Consider the following 19,772-nt stretch of genomic DNA (forward strand, 5'->3'; position numbering starts at 1 on the left):
GAGCCTTGGCAGAGTGGTCATGCAGTGGCCTGGGGAGAGAGGTTGTCCATGAGGCAGCAGTAGAACAAGGTTTGGGGGGATGTTTTGTTTTTGATATTATAAGAATGTCTAAATTTGCAAAAAAAAAAAAAAAGTTTATATAACCATCTTTCAATATCAGAAACAACATTGTGGAAATTTAAAATAATTGCATGGTCAAGAGTTTTACTATTTATAAAATAGCTTCCAACAAGAAATACTTGAAGGTCTATTATGGTACATGCCAAGCATGGCCCATTCACCCCTGTTTTATAAAGGTTTTACAAATGAAGAAATTCAGGCTCAAAGAGGATGTGAACCTGTCCAAGATTTCATCCCTCTTAAGATGATGAAAGGAAGCTCCAGCTTCCTGAACTCCTCTGATGGCATAATAAGCTCAAGCAATGGGTATCTTTGTGCTGGGATTGACCAAATCTACCATGAGGAGTGTGCTGTGGTCACTTAAGACACTTTCTTAGACACTTCTAAAAAGCCCAGGATCCTAGCTCTGCTTTTCCATCTTTCTTCTCTCACCCTCTAGGACACATTAGGCAGTGGGTGATTGTATTAGCTTGCTCCTTGCTGAGATGCATACCTCAGACCCACAACTTGAGGTTTAATTTGGCTCATGGTTTGGGGGGATTCAGTCCATAGTCAGCTGGCTTTAAGTCGGGAACATCATGGCAGAAGGGTATGGCAGAGGAAAGCTGCTCACCTCATGGTAGTCAGAAAGCAGGGAGATGAGGAGCCTTAGACAAGAATAAACCCTTCAGGTCCCATTCCCAGTAACCTGCCCCACCACCTCACACAGCACATTCAGCTATGAATTTATCAAAGGATTAATCCACTGATGGCAACTTTGCATTTGAAATTTTCAATATAAAATGTTGGGGGGATTAATATCACATTTCTAGCAAAACCAAATAGCTTCTGTTGGACCAACTCTTTCTCAAAAGCTATAAGCTCTAGGGGAAATTTTCTTTAATATAGTGCCCCCATGATCCAATCACTTTTCAAAAGCCCCATCCCTGAATACATGAGATTTTGGGGACATTTTAGATCAAACCCTAACAATGGCCTCTCCCTGTGGCCTCTAATTCTTGTTCTGGGGAGTGGCACCCTGGCTTCCACTTGAAGCAGAACAGAGTGGCTTTTAGAAAAAAGTATGGCAGTGGAGAGAATGGAGTGACAGCAGGAGGCAACTTAGGAGGATAATAGGAAAGTTTCTATCCTGCTTATGGTGTTGATTGCATGTTACAAAAACCCCATGAATTATACACCAAATTGGTAGTTTTTATTGTATGTAAATTATAGCTCAAAGCCGGGTTTTAAAAAAATCTCAATATAAATTTCAAGTGTGTATATTAAGTGTACTTATAAATTCTACATCATAAAGCAAAAACTAAACAAGTGTTGAACAATAGTTAATAATACATTTGTGGAAGTATTTAGGGTCAAGTGTATTAATGTCTATGGTTTACTTTGAAATGCCTGAAATGTAAGGTGTATAAATGGATGGCTAGATGTCTGATAAATATAGGAAATTTCAATTGCACATCTAGTTGTGGATTTACAAGTTGCTACGGTATTCTTGCAACTTTGATTTGTTTGAAAATTTAATTATAACTGGGCATGGTGCCACACATCTGTAACCCCAGCACTCAAGAGGCTGAGACAGTAGCATCACTGAGAGTTCAAGGCCAGCCTGGGTTACATAGTGAATTCAAAGCCAGCCTGAACTACATAGCAAGACCCTAACTAAAAAAAAAAATATATATATATATAAAATGTATGGGGGGGAACCTAAGTTAATTTCAGATTTCTGACAAAACTAAATGGCTTCTATTGAACCAACTGTTTCTCAAATAAAATCTGTAGGCTCTGGGGAAAACTTATTTTTAAAATCCAACTACATAAAGACACTGAAAGTGACCAAAAGCAGGTAGAAACGGGATGAGTCAACTTCTGGAAGAAAAGCACCACACTGGGTGAGCTGCTTATTTCCTACTACTTTTAGCCTAAGGTCAAGTCATGCAGAACAGCAAATCTCCAGTGGAAAATCTACAGTTTCACTGGCCTGAAGAATCAGAATGGGCCGGAGATTTAGCTCAGTGGTTCCGCCACCTGCCTCACAAGTGCAAGGTCCCGAGTTCGGGAATGTTCCCAGAATGGACAGTTGAGAGCAACCAAGCCTCTTGGGAGTAAAAGGGAAATGACAGAGAAGAGAGAGCCAGAGAGAGGCTTCCCAAGGTCTGTATCTTACCGAAACTCTACTTAGATCTTGGGCTGACCATTGAATTATGTTTTCATAGTTAGGGCTAAAAACTGAACTGAACATTAAATAAAAGTAAAAGTTCAGTCCCTTAGTTATACTAGCACATTTCAAGTGCTCAGATGTTGGTACCATATTACAGTACCCTACCAAACAGTACAGATATAAAATAGTTACATTGAATGAGTTTTGTTTGGTCATCCAATTAAAATGTGGAAATTATCAGAAGTAACTTACCCTCCCCCCAAAAAGGACCCACTTGTATCTGCTCATACACACACACACACACACAATTCACTTCAATACATAAAGATATGTTAAAATACATGAATTAAAAAAGATGTGCAAACGTCAAGAAAAAGAATGCCTATAATCTCAGGTACAGGTATAATCTCATGCCTAGACGTCCGTGCTTTATTTAAAGGGAAAAAAAACTTCAGAAAACTAAAAGTAAAAATTAAAGGACAACCTGATAAAGGGTTTCTGTGAAAAACCCACAGCTAGCAGCATATGTAACAATGATAAACTGAAGTCACACACACAATCTTAAAGCAAGGAGATCTGCCTCTACCTCTTTATTCAATAATGTACTCAGGTCCTGGACATTGCAATAAGACAAGAACAAAAAAGAGATTGAGAAGGAAGAAGCAAAAGCTCTATTTCCAATGCCATGGTTATTTACATAGAAACTTAAATGACAAAACAACTCCAACTAATGAGTAAATTTACCAAAGTTTCAGGATTCAAGTTAATTTGCAAAACTCATTTGTATGTTTATACACTATAGCAAACGAATGAAAAACTTTTTAAGTTCCATTTACAATAAGATCAAAGTAACAATACTTTAGAATGGATTTATAAATGATATGCAAGATCTTTGTGCAAAAGCTTGTTTGTGGGACTTAAACATATGGACAGATAAATCTCATTTGTGAATTGTCAAAATGTCAGTATTCCCCCAAAATAGATGTAACACAATCCTAATCAAGATCACACAAGCCTTCTGATGAAATTAACAAACCAATTCTATAGGGTTTTTTTTACGGAAACAAAGATTTTATATCCAAAGAAATCTTGAAAAAGAATAACAAAGTTGGAGGACTGCCCTCCTGAATTCAAGACCTAGTATAAAGCTGCAAGGAATGAAATACTATGGTACTAGCATAAGAGCGGAGAATTAATGAACAAAATATAGATTCCTGAAATAAATCCATTCCTATTTATCTTTTCAATGAATAGCACTGGAATAACGGGATATCCACATGGAGAAAATGAACCTCAACTCTGTTCTCACACCATACAGAAACAAACTTTAAAATGGACCAAAGACCCAAATATGAAATCTGGGAGGAAGAGGACTGTGGTGGATTATGGTCAACTTGGAACACCCAGCTGAACTGAATCAATGTGGTCTGGGCATTGAAGACCCAGCTGAGGATTGTTGCCAGTGGCATAAAAAGAGAGCTGGAGGGGAAGATCGTGGGCTGTTGATTTTCTAGGAGAAGCTTGCTGCAGTTGGTTTTCCTAATGTGAATTTGGCTGTTCTCATCGGAGGAGGCGTTTGGGGCCTGTCACTGGGAAGGGTTGCTGTTCTTGTCAGGGCAGCTCTGATCTTCACTGTGATCATCACTTCCTTGCTCCAGTGCAGATCCCTCAGCCTGGTGGCACAGGTTTTCTGGCTTCCACCACTGGCCTTTGGGCCTTCCCGGTGCAGATCCTCAATACAGACAAGCATGAGACATTGCAATGGGCTCTAGGCCACTGGATGGACTTGTGTGGGACATTGCCTTGGACTCTAGGCCCTCAGCTGGATTTGTGTGGGACACTGCCGTGGAATCCAGGACGTTGGCTGGATTCTTTGGGTCTCTAGTGTGCAGTTAGATCTCTTACACTCCTCTGCATTTGACTTTTTGGGTGACTATTAAAAAATAATCCTATAAACTGTGTGTCCTGTATTAAATCTATTTCCCTTGAAAACCCTGACTACACTAAGGACAGAAGTAAGGAAGTATGGGGAGGGAGGTAACGATTTCTTAGTATACAAAGGCCACCAAACATGGAAGATTAATATATTGGCCTTCACCAAAATTAAAAACTTCTGTCAGGAAATAGATTTAAGAAAATAGTCAAGCCAGAGGTAGAAAGTCATTTTAAGATATATTTCTGAAGAAGTAGTATCCTAGACACATAAAGAATCCTCAAAACTCAGTAATAGACACCAGATTTTTAAATGAGTAAAATATTTCAACAGAAATATTAGAAAGATATACAAATGGCCAATAAGCATATCAGGGAAATGCAAATTAAAACCACAATGAGATAATCTATATATTCACCAAAATACACTATTTAGCATTAAAATGAGTGATACAGAGGGTTACAGAAACTGGAACTATTATACATTAATGCTTAGTCCAGATATTCTAAAAAAATGTCAGGCAGTTTCTTCAGAAACTAAGTACATACCTATCCTATGAGCCAGCAATTCCACTTGCAGGTATTTATCCAAGAGATAAGAAACACATCCACAATTGTACAAGAATGTTCCTAACCATTTTATTTATGATAACCAAAATTTCTAACACTCATTAGTTTCTATCAGTAGGACAGTGAATAAAACGATGGCATATCCAATGAAAAATTAGCAATAAAAACAAATTACTAAGACATATAGCATAAACTTCAAAAGCAATGCTTTACACAAAGAAGATTGCATGTTTCTGTCATTATTTTGGAGACTTAAAACAGGCAAAACTGAATTCTATAAAGGGAAAAGTATTTGAGAGAAAAACTCGTAACAGTGATTTCTTCTGGGGGTACATGGGTGGGGATTTACTGGGAAGAGACTTGCAGAAATTCTGATCTGTTAGTGGTATTTGGTTGGTAAGTTGGCTAAATTAGTGTTTGGCTTCCAAGATGTACACATTTATCAGAACTGAGCTAATGGTAGGTATACTGAAAATGTGTGCATTTCATTATATGCAATAATGTAATGATTTTACTGAAAAAGAAAAAATCCATAAATAGTGAACTTTAGATAATGTTAGAAGTACTGGGGATGGGAGTGAAAGTGTCAGTATCTACAAATTTATTTTTTGTTTGTTTCTGAACTGCAGGTTGGAACCAGGGTTTCATACATGCTTGGCAAGAACTCTACCATTGAGCTACATCCCCTTTCTAAATTCTGAGACAAGGCCTTGCTAAACTGCCCAGGCCGCCTTCAAATTTGTAATCCAGTTTTGAAGGCACACACTCGTAATCCAGCTCTCTAGGAGGCTGAGGCAGGATGAAAGCAAATTCAAGCCCAGCATGGGTATTTTAACTCTTAGTGTGACTCTGTCTCAAAATTTTAAAAAAGCAAAGATCTGGGGATGTAGCTCCATGTGCTGGTTTTAGGTTCAATCTCCAATTTGGAGGGGGCGGGGAGGCTACTGCCTGAACCCCCAGAGTAGCCGGGACAGATGTCTACAACTTGTTGAAATGCATGTGTTGATGGATGAAAAAAGGGACAGATAGATATTAAGTACAGAACAGTGCAGTGTTAATTGTAGAGTCAAGGTGGTGGGTATTCAGGTGTCACTGTAAAATTTGTCTAACTTTTTGATATGTTTGAATTTTTTCATAATAAAATATGACAAAATAATTGCATTACTGACCCTGGGTATACAGACATTTCCCTTGTGGTGGATTAGCTAATGGTCAACTTGGAACACCCAGCTGAACTGAGTCAGCTTGGTTCTGGGTGTGGAAGGCCCTCCTGAGGATTGTTGCCAATGGCATAAAAAGAGACCTGGAGGGCTGGGGATTTACCTCAGTGCTTCCACCACCCTGTCTAGCAAGCGCAAGGTCCAGAGTTCGATCCCGGTACCAAAGAGAGAGAGAGAGCGAGAGAGAGACAGAACTGGAGGGGAAGATCATATGCTATGAAGATTTGCCACGGCTGGTTTTTCTGATACAAACTCTGCTGTTCTCTTTGCCAGAGGAGCTCAGGTCCTCGCTGTCGCTGGGGATGGCTGCTGTTCTCATCCGGGGAGCTCTGGTCTCCCCCTTGATCGTTGCTTCCTGGCTCCAGTGCAGATCCCTCAGCCTGGTGGCACAGACCCTTCACCCCACCTGCGCGGGCTTTCTGGCTTCCACCACTGGCCTTTGGGCCTGCCCAGTGCAGATCCTCGATACGGACTTGCATGAGACATTGCCTTGGCCTCTACGCCTCTGGGTGCACTCATAGAGGACACTGCCTTGGGCTCTAGGCCTTCAGCTGGACTTGTTCAGGACATTGCCATGGGTTCTTCAGGTTCACAGCGTGTGGACAGATCTCTTGCATTCCTCTGCATTTGACTTTTTGGATGAATACTATAACATATTATAAATTATGTGTCCTGTATTAAATCTATTCCTTTGCAAACCCTGACTACAACACTCCTATGGTCACTATTACCCTAAAATTCTTGCCTCTGATAGACTAGGTAAACGAGGGACATCTGTGAGTGACAGAGCGAGAGGAATACTCGCGGTATCTGAGCTTCTGATGAAAAACTCGCCAGAGATGTTTCATCAAAATCACTTGATTTACTAAACGGGACTGCGAACCCTTCTATCTCTGTTCCTGAGTGTCAGCGGGGGGTGGGGGGTTCTCCTGGGACCACTCTCTCGGGATCTCTGGAAATTGCGCTTAGCTCTCAGATGCCCATGAATCCATTCATTTGCTCATCCGTTTTCATCTCCCTCACACGGGGCTCACACGGCTGCTTATACTGTGGGGGCGAGATGTGTCCAAAGGGGACAGAGCGCCCTCTCCTGGCTCCTCAGGGGCCCACGCAGGCCGGCTAGGCTTCCGACCCGCCTCCTCAGCACCCACCCTCGGGATGTGCGCACTCGGGTGGGAGCACCGCCGCCCGAGGTTGGCCTGTCCCGCGCTGGGCGTCTGCTGGGGACACCAAGAGAGGAGGCAGCCGAGCGCCCGGGAAGCGGGCGACTGGGTGGAGTTGCGGCCGGCAGCAGCGCGGTTCCACCTGTTGCAGCGTCGGAGAGCGAAGACCTCCACTTTCCGCCCCACTCGCAGGGCAGGGCCGGGCCGGGCCTCGAGAGGAGGGAGCTCAGGGGTATTCCTGCCAGGGCACAGAGGGGTGGTCCCCGCGAGGTGAGACCTGGGCCCAGTCGCGGTGCCGGAGCGGGGGCCCGGGCGAGGTGGGGTCCCTGGCGAGGTGGGGTCCCTGGGAGGGCGCCCCGGGTTTACCGCAGGTCTTGCTGCGGGTGGTCTGCGCGGGGTAGGGGGTGCACTCTGCGCCCAGCCCCTGCCGCGCAAAAACACTAAGGAGCCGCTCGGTGGAAGCGATGGAGCCCTCAGGGGTCGCGGTCACGGGGCTCTGTCCTTGGCTGCTCCTCTCTGGAGCTTGGGTGGCAGAGCCGACCCTTGGAGGCAGGGGACGCTCCGGCGCAGGACTCCGAGGCCAAGGACGCGCTGGCCCTGGCAAGGGGAGGGAGGGCGCCCAGGGAGCTGCTCCTAACTTCCCTCGCTCCCCTGTACCATCCTCCCTTTCTGGTCTCTCCCCAGCCGGTCTGCCTGCCGTATGCCGCGAAGCGTGGGCGCTGGGCAGAAGGTCGGAGCTCGCAACGCAGGTCTGCGCTTTCTGTCGGTCGGTGCGCCGGCTCCGGACCGCTCGTGCTTCTGAGCTCCGGAGGCCGAAGGATCGGGGCGACGCTGCCACTAGGACGCACCACCGGGGAGGCAGCTCCTTAGCCAGCAAACACCCCCGCGTCCTAGCCATCGCGGTTTAAGAAAGCGACGGTCAAAGAGACCGAAGCCACTGGGCTCCGCTTACCCGCCGACTTCTGGGGATCCCTCCCCCGGGAAGTTAAGTCGGCCGAGTTTGCAGTGAAGACGCGCCACGCCCCCTCCCCAATCTGAGCCAGGCTGGAAACCCAGCGCGCGCACCCGCGTGCGGAGCAAAAGCGACTCTGCGCCCGGACGCTCGCATCTTCGGCGCTAGGGAGAACTCCGGAGCGGGAGGCGGCGACAAAGCGGATACGAAACCAAGAGTCTAGGAGGACGTGGAGATCTGGTGCCTCAAGAGAAGAGGAGGCGGCAGCCCAGGGATCCTAGCGGCCTGGGGAGAGGGCGGCGGGCATGGGAGAGCCGGCCGTGGGGCGTCCGGGAGCCGGCTGAGCGCCCTCCCCGGGCGTGGGCGCGAGTCCCCCAGCGCCCACTGCCGTCCCGCGGGGATCTGGCCCCGGGGCCAGGTCATGGCCGGCCGGGGTTGCAGTTGCACCCCGGGCCACCTGAACGAGGACAACGCGCGCTTCCTGCTCCTCGCCGCGCTCATCCTGCTCTACCTCCTGGGCGGCGCCGCAGTCTTCTCGGCGCTGGAGCTGGCGCACGAGCGCCAGGCCAAGCAGCGCTGGGAGGAGCGCCTGGCCAACTTCAGTCGCAGCCACAACCTCAGCCGCGAGGAGCTGCGCGGCTTCCTCCGCCACTATGAGGAAGCTACCAGGGCCGGCATCCGCATGGACAACGTCCGCCCGCGCTGGGACTTCACTGGCGCGTTCTACTTCGTGGGCACCGTGGTGTCCACCATAGGTAAGTGAACCGGAGGCCTCCACTTTCCCGGCTGGGCAGGAGCGAGCCTCTTAGCCTCGGTTCATCCACGGGGCGCCCTGCCCGTTCCATCAGGTGAGCTGTCTGCTACCTGATCAACAGGTGTTAGTGCCTTCCTGCTACTCTACCCGTGAACTATGGACTGCGGCACCTGTGAGCTCCTTAGATAGCAGTGTAAGGAAGCCCCTCCCCAGACCTCCTGAGTCGGCGGCTCGTTTTTCCCCACTCCCAGGAGATCTAAGTGATCCTTAAATTGGAGAAGCTCTGCTCTAGGGATTTTCGGTCTGGTTATGGAGACAGGGCTGAGTTCATGAATTCTAGGGAGAAGGCTTGCGATAACAGGAACCCATGGACGTTTATTAAAGACTGTGCATGGTCATTGGTCAGAGGGAAAACCCCAGTTTAAGGAAACTCTGTCCCTGACTTCATACTTAGAGAAACTCAGACAGAATTCCAGATGGAAAGGAGGCAAAAGTGTGAATGAGGCTGTGAAGGGTGGAAAAATGTTTCCTACTGGAAAGAACCAGGGAACAAGCGACCTTTGGGCTGAACAAGGTAAGCGTTTCGTGTGATTTGGGTTTGGGGCCCAAAGCTGATGTGCGCTCTGGGTTAAGGGAGAATTGCACGCAGGGCCATGGGCTAACTGATCTTCTTGGAGCAGTGAAAGGAGGTAAAGCTGGGAAGGTCTGCTGTCTACATGATCGGGACCTTTACTGCCATACTAAGGGGCTAGAACATATCAGGAGGCAATGGAAGCCATTGAGAATTTTGAGCAAGGATCCATCCTGGTTACTTTCAGTTATGACTTTATTCTCCAGGAGGGAAATGATGGGGTGTGTGTGTGTGTTTGCACTACATCCCTGAAGACTGTTCACCCTTGAAGCATAATCTAGTGATTAGGGGTTGGGGACATGCGGTAGTAATGCTAAGGAGGATGAAGTCCAGGGTGGTGATGGGATGGAAGTTTATACAGAGAGAAAGGAAGTGGCTTGCAGAGCATGAGGAGCAGAGAAAAGGCTTGCTGCTGCAGCAGCAGCACAGGGCATGTGCTAGGAGCTCTGTAGCTGAGGCCCCTGTGCTCTTGAGTAGGGCTTGGCAGTGAGGTGGGTGACAAGGAGAACCTCTGTGAGGTTCCCACGCATCTGTGTTCTGTACATGATCTGCCGATGTGCTGAGGAGGGTGCAGCAGGTAGGAAGGGCCATCCCCAGTCAGGGAAGACTTCCCAAAGTTAACCTAGGTACTCCTGGCTTCAGACAGAGAGGACTGGCGTGACTGGGGACAGGTGGGCTTTATCTGAAGTGCTCTGTACTCGGTGACCCCCCTCACACCCCCCAGCCCAACCTGGTGTCCGTGCCCAACAGTGGGCCATGATGGTAGCGCATGGTACCTGTGTATCTGGCAAGACAATCTCGGAGTAGTCTCAGCAATGATGAGAAGCCCGGACCCTGCAGGGAATAAAAGAGGAGGAGGAGGAGGAGGAGGAGGAGGAGGAGGAGGAGGGGGAGGGGGAGGGGGAGGGAGGGGGGGGAGGGAGAGGGGGGAGGGGGAGGGGAGGAGGAGGAGGAGGAGGGGAGGGAGGAGGAGGAGGAGGAGGAGGAGGAGGAGGAGGAGGAGGAGGAGGAGGAGGAGGAGTGGTGCCCCCATGGGTCCCACCCCCAGCCCTGTCTCTGCTGGACTCTAAGGAGTGTTCTACAAATCCCTCTTTATGCCACCTCCCACAGCTCAGCAGACAGGGCTAGAATGTCTGCTAGGGGAGGTTTGGGGTGGACGGACTGATTAGGAGGTGTTGCTTTGATACTTACCTTGAGTCAGCTGTGTTTTGCTTAGCAAATACAGAATTATTATTTTTTTTTTACTAAATTATATTTGAACTAGTCTTGATGGAAGATTCGGGGGACTGAATCCTCCCCCCACAAACCACTTCTTGGTGCTGTCTGTAGATGTGGAGGGAGGAAGGAGCAGGTCTGTGTATGGACTGGTGATCATCAGGACAGTGGGAATTGAGAAGGCCATGGGCTAGCGGTCATGAAGGAACACAGGCTTTTGAACTGCAAATACGATAATGTACCTGGTGAAGTAGAACAGAACCCGGCCGCAAAGCCTGGAGTTGGAACATTAGGTCCTACCTCAGTAACTTGGCCAAGTTTCTTAATCCCCTTGAGTCCTATCCTTCAGGAGAGGAGTCTGGCACGTTGTAGTTGTTGGTTAACCATTAGTCCCACCTACCTCCTGTCCATGCCTTCTCTTAAGCCTGCCCTTCTGGGCTTCTTTCAAGGAACCGTAAGCTTTTATGAGGGAACACACATTTAAAAGAACAAAGCATTGCATATGTGGGCCTGTTTTTAATTCCTCGTTCTTTACATTTGCTTTTTGAGTTATTTCACCCATTACTATTGTAACAGCACTCACTGTTCTTCATTAGTTATTGCAACAGCCATTTGTACACCCATGTTCACGGCAGCATCATTCACAGTAGCTGAAAGGGGGAGACCCACAAAGTAACAGCCCTCCAGACTCCAGCTTTCAGCCGTGGTGTTGCTGACAAAGTCAAGCCCCCCGTGCTTTCCACAGGGACAAGTGCCCGGGCTTGTGTGGAAAGGAGACTGTTCATCTGTTGCCTCGGTAGCTTCCTTGCCAGCCGAAAGTCAAGTGTGCGAAGGTGCAAGTTAATGAAGCATTATCCACAGACGGGGCTGTGGTGGGATTGGGCTGACAAAGTGCTCGTGAGCCCCTGGGAAGCTCAGACACACAGATGCTCAGACCTGCCTTGTGGTTACCACTCAGTGTATGTGAGCAGGTTTTCAACAAGAGTTTTATTCATGTTAATTGAACAAAAATAATCCCGCTGGTGCCCATTTGGCCCTGGGCGTGGCACTGCCCTGTGAGGTTCTTGTGGGTTCAGAGCTAGCTGGCAGGTGTGTGGCTTGGCCTGCTCTGTGTGTAATCTGGGTGTCACTGAACTGGATATTGTTTGGGGGAATCTGTTTTTTCCAGGTGGACACAAGGCTAAGGAAAGAGCTTTCAAAATCAAATTATATGAGGCCCATGCAATGAAGAATTGAGGATCGCTGTTTTATAATATCAAGTTATAAATTAACATCCAAGATAAATGACCATTCAGAAAAAAAATAAAAATATCTCATCAGTGCTAATGGATGTTTCACATTCATCAAGATTTGAATCACTCACCAAATGGCACTTTACATTTTGCAAAGTATTTGTGCAAACCTTATGAGGTAGGCAGGGAAGTCCTTAATTTCGTCTTACAAATATGGAAACTGAGATAGAGAGGACATAAATATCTTGCATAACCAACAGCTCTAAAGTGGCAATTAGAATTAGGTTCGGAATTAGAACCATGTTTTGTTTAGTGTTTGATGATAAAAGAAATATATATTCATTTAGAAGACTAGTTGGTGTCTTAGTCCATTTTCTAGTGCCAGTGACACAATAGTGCTTTGGTTCGCATTTCTGGTTCAAGGTCAGGGGTCCATATGTGGTGATTTCCTCCTGGTGGCAGAATCCACCTGGGTACAGAGTATCATATAGTGAGAGACAAGCAAATGTGTCTGTTTCTCCTGATCTCTTCGGTAAAGCCACTAGGATTCAGTCATGGGGGCCCCACACTGATGGTTTTAGCTAATCCTTATCTCTTCCCAAATGCCCCTCTAAGCAGCATACGCAGATTAAGTTTACACCCTCTTCATATCTCAAAAACTCCAACATGAGTTTCATAGGAGACAAAACCATAGCATATGGACAAGTGTAAAAAAGTAGAAAATCACCCGCATAATTCTACCATCCAACAAGATTCACTGTTAACCGTCTGGTGTATCATATTATATTGAAAGAAAAGTGCTATTTTATTATGCCATTAGGAAAGAAAAGCTGCCAGTTAAATTCTGACACACTAGCAGTGTGAGATACATCTCAGTTTTGGAAATATTAAAATGTTGCAAAAAGATGCATCCTAAAGATCATTACAATATGTTTTGTATCTTATTGCTTTCCATAGTACCATTAACAGATGAACATATGGTTGTAATTAAGTAAAAATGAATCATAATTAAAATTTCTTTTGTTTATGCTAAAGTTGACTAATTTTTAAATATTTACAAAAGGTACTTTAAATATCTGTTTTTCAAAAGTTCATCTCTGAATCAACTAGTTAATTCTTTCCTCCATTTTTCTGTTGGAGCAGGACGGTGTGTTAGTGTGTGTGTGTGCTTTGTATGTGAAGGATTTTAGCCCCTTATCCAAAGGCTAAATGCTTTTTGTCCTGTGTTTTCTGTTCAGGGTCTGTTATTTATCATTTAGAAAGATAGGAAAGAAAGGGAAATATTTCTCATTTATATTTACTTTTACCTTTCAGTCTTTTTCTTGTACTTTCCTCCATTATCTTTGTGTTTAGAAAAGCTTTTCCTATCTAGATCCTACAGAAAGCAAGTTTTGTTCAGTATTTTTCCAGCTGCTCTACATTTCCCATCACAGATGTTTTTAAAGCACTTTAATGTATTGTTCCATGTGCACAGTGGCAGATGGATTTTAGGATCCTAGCTGAGGACCAACACAGAGTCCTGGGAAATAAGGGACAGAGAGAAGAGCTGAGAAGGGTTTGCATTCACTCAAGGTGGGACAAGAGGGCCATCCTTCTTGAGATCCATCTTGTAAAATTTCATGGGAAAACTCAGATTGTCCACTTTGAGGATCCTATGTTGGTTTAACTGTGTGATTCCTGTCAAGCTCAGGCTGCCCTCAAACATACAATCTTTCTGCTTCAGCCTCCTGAGGGTTAGGATTACAGGCATGCACCATCATGCCGGGCTCCATGAGCGTGACCTTCTAACTGTAAAGCCACACTGTGGTGATCAGTTGAGTCTGAGGAGTTCAAGTCCCCAGTTGGAATCTTGGATCATCGGTGAGCTCTGGGTTTCTCCCCGGGGAGTGAGGAGAGCAGGAAGCCCTGACTCTTCTTGCTCAGTAGCAACACAGTTAGTTCATGCAAGTACCTCTTCATATAGGACCCTTGATCACCCTGAGGGTGAAGCACCTGTGTTCATTGTTCACTGTGCACTCACCCATTTCTTAATGGAACAGGGAGAGTTGTAGTCTCTTAATCCTTCCTGTTGTCATGGTTACACACAGTGCAGTCATCCCCAAATACATACTGTCCTGTTTTTTCTTTCCTTTTATATTTCCTATATATTTTCTAACACATTCACCTGTCTATATTAATGTAGAATTGTTTATCCTCAAATATTTTGACTTGGTGGGTATATGGTTATATGTGACTTTTTTACTATTGTGTATAATAAAACCTATGAAACTTACTGCACTCTCACGGCAGGCCAAACTCAGTACAGATCCTTATATGTGTTTAATGGTTCTAAAAAGTCCATAGAGTAGGCACTATGAATGTTCTCCTGTCGCAAGCAGAGGTTCTGAGGCTCAGAGCTTCCGTTCATTGTCTGAAGTTACCCAGCTGGAGATAACACGGCCATCTCTTCATAGCTGGCTCTGGAAATGTTACTTCCTTGCTTTTTCTTCCTTTGCCACTTGTGGGAAGAATTTCTAATTAGAGACACAATGACCTCTTTCTTCAGGTGTGGTGGTCCTTAGGTGCCCTGTGAGAATAAGAAGGCAGGAGTAGTCTAGCCAGCAGACTCCCAGGGGAGATGTGTGATCTTACCAGCTCTGTGGTACCACAGGACCAGGCTTGAGTAGTGTCCTGCTTCTCTCCCAGGAGGCCATGTAGAAGGCAACTCCATCATCATGTTTCCCTCCATCATCATGTTTCATAGGTCCCTTGTAGTTGCAACATCCTTCCCAGCACCATAACAACTTGGCATGCCTGCCCTGGATCTTCACCTCCAATCTTCACTTCCTGGCTTTGTCTGTAAGCTCTGTGGAAGATAGCACCGAGGTTATCTGTCTTGGGTCTTCCCTCGTGTTAAGCAGCTGATGACTATCACAGTGGTGTTGATCGTACCCATCAACCAAGGCAGGGGTTTTGAAACTGTATTTCAAGGAGCCCATGATTTTTTCTGTGGTAAATCAAATAATAAGAAGAATAGTTACCTTCAAAGTGGATACTCAGAGTACAAGATGTAAACCAAAAAGAAATTCTTAAAAATCAATTCCAAAAAAACCCTCAGATAACACAAATCTTTATAATAGGATGAATATCATAGTCAACTATCTTTTTTTTTGGTACCAGGGATCGAACTCAGGACCTTGCTCTTGCGAGGCAAGGCAAGTGCAGTGCCTCTGAGCTAAATCCTTGGCCCTACAGTCAACTATCTTTTATTGGCTCAAAAAAAGTTTTTGGTATGCATAAAAACACTTCTCTGACTGGCAAGGTTTTTTCCTAGTTTTTCATAAATTCAGGCCCCCTCCATGGTTAAGATAAATATTCTCACATACTCCCTGTTTGCACTTTAGTTCATCTCAAGTGTTATTCAAAAGGACTGCTTTTTAAAAGGTAGACTATATAATTATGCTTTGATATATTGCTAAAATTATCACATGATGATTTAGAATATGCATGTTGCAAAATTCTCTTTTCTGTTACTTGAGTATTTCTTTGTATTCTGGTGCCTGTACATATGTATTTCAGCTGGTTTTTCTCTAATGTTAGAGAATTTTGTAGCTGGAGAATATATCTACAACCACCCTCCAAGGCTATCAAACCCAAAATAATATTTTAGTATGCTTTTTAGAGCATATAAGTTCAGTATTGTAGCTTTGCCACTTGCATAAATTTTATTATTTTTCTAGTGTTACCTTTCTTTATTCTTCATGCTTTATGTGCTGATATCTTTTTGTCCCCCCAGTACTGGGAATTGGACCCAGGGACTTATGCATGCTGGGCAAATGCCCTACCACTGAACTATACCCTTTTTTATTTTCTATTTTAAGGTAAGGTCTCACTAAGTTGTCCGGGCTGGCCTTGAACCCGTGATCCTCCTGCCTCAGCCTCCTGAGGAGCTAGAAATACAGGCATATACCTCTGTGCCCAGCACTAACATCTGTTTTTAAACATAGATATTACTAAACATGTACATTTTATTAGATATTTGTTGACTTTTAAACCATCTCTCTAGTTGTAGTTTTTAGTATTTTTAAGTAACCACTTTACATATTTTTGTGTTTTTGTTTTTTAACTAGCTTTAGACTCTTTGTGTAGAGAAATTTGGTACATTTACTATTAGGTTTCATTTGTATTACTCTCCTTCATTCTCTACTTTCCTTATTTTTCTTTTCAATACTGCACTTCTGTTATGGTGGGTGTTGTAGTCAGGGTTTTGGCAAGGGAATATATTTAATACAGGACACATCATTTATAGGATTATTTTATGATATTTTCTCCAAAAGTCAAATACAGAGGAGTACAAGAGATTAGCCACACACTAGAGGCCTAAGCAATCCAGCTAAGGGCCTGGATCCCACAAAAATGTCCCACAAAGTCCAGCTAAAGGCTTAGAGTCCAAGATAATGTCCTCCATGAATCCAGCCAGTGACATAGATCCCATAGAGCAGTGTCTCATGCTTGTGTGTATTGAGGATCTGCACCCGGAAGGCCCAAAGGCCAGTGGTGGAAGCAGAAAACCTATGCCAGTAGGGTGAAGGATTTGTGCCACCAGGCTGAGGGATCTACATTGGAGCCAGGAAGCCATGCTCAAGGCGAAGATGAGAGCTCCTCTGACGAGAACCGAAGCCATTTCCAGCGACAGCAAGGCCCTGAGCTCCTCCTCTTATGAGAGTAGCCAAGTTTGCATCAGGGAAACCATCCACAGCAAGCTTCTTCTAGAAAATCAACAGCCCACGATCTTCCCCTCCAGTTCTCTTTTTATGGCTACTGGCAATAATCCTCGGGTGCATCCTCCATGCCCAGACCAGGCTGATTCAGTTCAGCTGGACTTTACAAGTTGACCGTTAGTTAATCCACCACAGTGGGTTAGGTTTTCTTTTTGTCATTTTAAATGTGATGAAGAAGAAAATCTTATCTAAACTATCTGAGGATGGAAACCACATATCTTAATGTTTATAAATGAAATTGAGATGCCCTTTCTGGATGATATAGCATCTTTCATCTTTGGGCTCAACTCACTTCCTCCAACCTCCTGCCTCCCAGATCCTCCATGTACCTTACTGCCTGGAAATGACACATTCACATCCTTGGAAGCTACCTTGTATCATCCCAGGTAATAGCCAGGAGTCCATTCCCTCCCTAACCTTTTCTGCTTACTGGTCTTGAGAACCTGTCTTTTTTATCTTTCCATATGCATTTCCACTTCCTTTCTTCTTATGCATCTGGACCTTTGGGCTTTGGTTGGTCTTTTACTTAACACCATAGGATTTTTTTTTTAAGCCTGTGCTCACTTCAGCAGCACATATACTAAAATTGAAGCTTTGTTTCTGCTTTCAAACAGAAAATAAAGTCAAGGAAATTAAGCTTCAGGAAAGTTGCTTTTCCTATGTGGGTATGAAAATAATGCTCCACTTAGCACTGAGTAGAAGGACAAGCAACTGTCTATTGGTTTCCTGCTTCTTCAGTGCTGGGTACCTGGTGTTTCTCTTACCCCTAAGCCCACACGCAGAGCCTCCAGGACTATTGCTTCTGTTTGTTACCTACTGTTTCTTTGTCTCAGTAATTACAAAAGAAATGATGGGGGCAGGGGATATAGCTCATGGGTGCATTGCCTGCCTGGCAAGTGCAAGGCCCTGAGTTTGATTCCTGGTACCAAAAAGAAAAAAAAGACAAATATGTCAGTTGCAGGTTGCACTGGCTGCTTTAAACCCCCAGGAACAGTGGCTTACACCCATGGAAATGAACTCTTCTCATGTCACAAGTGCAGAGGTCCACACGAGTCCTATGAGGCCACCAGTATCCCAGCCCTTCTGTCCCTGTGCTGTGGCGGCTTACACAGCAGCTTGGTCCCAGCCCTTGGAGCTCCAGGAATCATGTCCACCATCAAGATGGGAAGACAGAAAAAGAGGCAAAGGGGTGTCAGCTGAGCTGGTCCCTGGAAAATAACTTTCTCTGAAGCCCTGACTTCTACTTAGAGCTCCTTGGCGAGAACTGTGTCGTATTGTCTCTCCCATCCTCTCTGCATGGGAGCTCAGTGCCATGCTGAGCACTATTAGGGACATGCTATGAAGACAGAAGGGAAGGACAAGGGCCGGGGATGTAGCTCAGTGGCACAACACCTACCTGGCAAGCCTGAGGCCCTGAGTTCAATTCCCAGTACCAAAAAAAAAGCAAGAGAGAGGGTAAGGGCAATATTCTGTAGTGCTGGGCATGGTGGCATGCAGCTATAATCCCAGCATTCTGGAAGTCGAGGCAGAAGGATCACAAGTTCCAGCCCAGCTTGGAAAACCTAGCCACTTAGCAAGACCCTGTCTCAAAATAAAAAATAAAAAGGGCTGGGGATGTAGTTCAGTGCAAAGGCCCTGGATTCAATATCTATATCTATATAGAGATATAGAGATAGAGATATAGAGATATATATATAGAGAGAGAGATGTGGAGAGGTGTGTGTGTGTGTAGTCTGAGTGCTGTCTGCAGGCTTTAATGGTATTATAGCAGCTATGTTTTAAGGATCTGTGTCTAATAGCAGGAGTTCCTCTTTGCTCCTCTCTTGGTATCATTCTTTCCTATCATGTAACAGATGTGACAGTTCTTGATGGTTCTTATCTCTGTTGTCTCCGAGAAGATTTTCTTCATTCAATCTTGCTCATTAATGAGGCCAACTCATTTCCCTTTTCAGTTTCTGGGCCTCTTTCCTATAAGCCACCTCACTTCCCAACAGAATCTTGAGACCTTTATTTGAAGGGCTCAGAATTTAAAAACTAAATGTATGCTACATTTGGCATTTCCCTCAGTAGGGCCTGTGTTGTTAATCCTGGCTGCTGATACGTTCTGCTCCAGATATTCTATCTTGGCATGTGAAACAGGCATGCTCTACTATTTCTCAAGCAACTGTATTGGGAGAGGTTTTGGTTTTGCTTTGATTTTTTGCTTCAGAGCCTGCGGCCCTGTAATAACAGATATGTAAAGAAATATGTGGCTGGGAACAGTGGTACACACCTGTAATCCCAGCTGTTCAGGAAGCCAAGGCAGGAAGATCACAAGTTCAAGTCCCATGTGGGCAATTTAGCAAGACTCTGTCTCAAAATAAAAAATTTATAAAAGGGCTGAGGTTGTAGCTCAAATTAAGAACCTGCTTAGGTCAGTTACCCAGTACCACAAGAGGATGGAAGGAAGGGAGGAAAGGAGAAAGGGAGAGAGAAAAAGAAATATGTGAAAGTGATTCTTTGAACACAGGGGTGAACTTCAAGTACTCAGGAAATATTGAGAGCATTTCATGGGGGTGGTGGATGCAGGGTGAATTCTTAGTTCTTTAATTAGGAAAATGTTCCTGAAGAACATGGGGCCCAGGGGCTGATTGGAAAAAGCTGCTGGGTGTCTTAGTTACTTTCCCATCACCGAGACCCAATACCCGACACCCACAACTTCAAGGAGGAAAGGTTTATTTGGCTCAACAGTTTGTAGAATTTTCAGTCCCTAGTTGGCTGGTTCCAAGGCAGGACAAAAACAGTTTATGGCATATATACCCCTCCTCTTCCCTTGATGGCTCTTTGCTTCCTGCTTGCTATACAAGATAGGAAGAAATAATTGTAACCTTGAGTAACTTTGTCCTGAAGCTAGTTTTTAAAGTACAATTTTAAATTTACAATTTTCCTCATCTCCCTTCTACAGTATCTTTATTTCTAATGTCCTATTTTGAATTCACGGCTGAAAAGTGGTAGTGAAAGCACATGAGATTTTATTCTATGTCAGGAAAGAGGTGTGCACGGCCTGGAGACACATCAGGGCTGGTGTG

General features: G+C 45.0%; 2 protein-coding genes across 7 annotated transcripts in view; both read left to right on the plus strand.

Moving 5' to 3' along the window:
- The window catches only part of Tdp1 (tyrosyl-DNA phosphodiesterase 1), a 95,901-nt gene extending 89,195 nt beyond the window's left edge, over nucleotides 1-6,706 (plus strand). Inside the window, exon 15 of one of the 5 annotated variants that reach the window (XR_015445096.1) lies at nucleotides 3,530-6,228. Coding sequence is in view for 2 of the 5 variants with exons in the window: in XM_087195463.1 (XP_087051589.1) it covers nucleotides 6,271-6,518 (248 nt within the window). In the remaining 3 variants the exon portion in view is untranslated. Of the gene's footprint in view, nucleotides 1-3,529; nucleotides 6,229-6,270 lie in introns of those variants that run through there. The other 4 variants (XM_087195463.1, XM_087195469.1, XM_087195468.1 and 1 more) reach the window with 4 other exon arrangements.
- A 167-nt stretch (nucleotides 6,707-6,873) lies between these two features.
- Kcnk13 (potassium two pore domain channel subfamily K member 13) overlaps nucleotides 6,874-19,772 on the plus strand; it is a 107,054-nt gene continuing 94,155 nt past the window's right edge. Inside the window, exons 1-3 of one of the 2 annotated variants that reach the window (XM_021245223.2) lie at nucleotides 6,874-7,430; nucleotides 7,845-8,867; nucleotides 9,321-9,440. In XM_021245223.2, coding sequence (XP_021100882.1) covers nucleotides 8,534-8,867; nucleotides 9,321-9,440 — 454 coding nt within the window. In that variant the 5' untranslated portion in view covers nucleotides 6,874-7,430; nucleotides 7,845-8,533. The remainder of the gene's footprint in view (nucleotides 7,431-7,844; nucleotides 8,868-9,320; nucleotides 9,441-19,772) is intronic. The other variant, XM_004837075.4, reaches the window with a different exon arrangement.

The sequence above is a fragment of the Heterocephalus glaber genome, unplaced genomic scaffold, assembly GCF_053883595.1.
Source record: "Heterocephalus glaber isolate CG9 unplaced genomic scaffold, H.glaber_assembly_v1.0 deba00001608, whole genome shotgun sequence".
Taxonomy (NCBI): Eukaryota; Metazoa; Chordata; class Mammalia; order Rodentia; family Bathyergidae; genus Heterocephalus; species Heterocephalus glaber.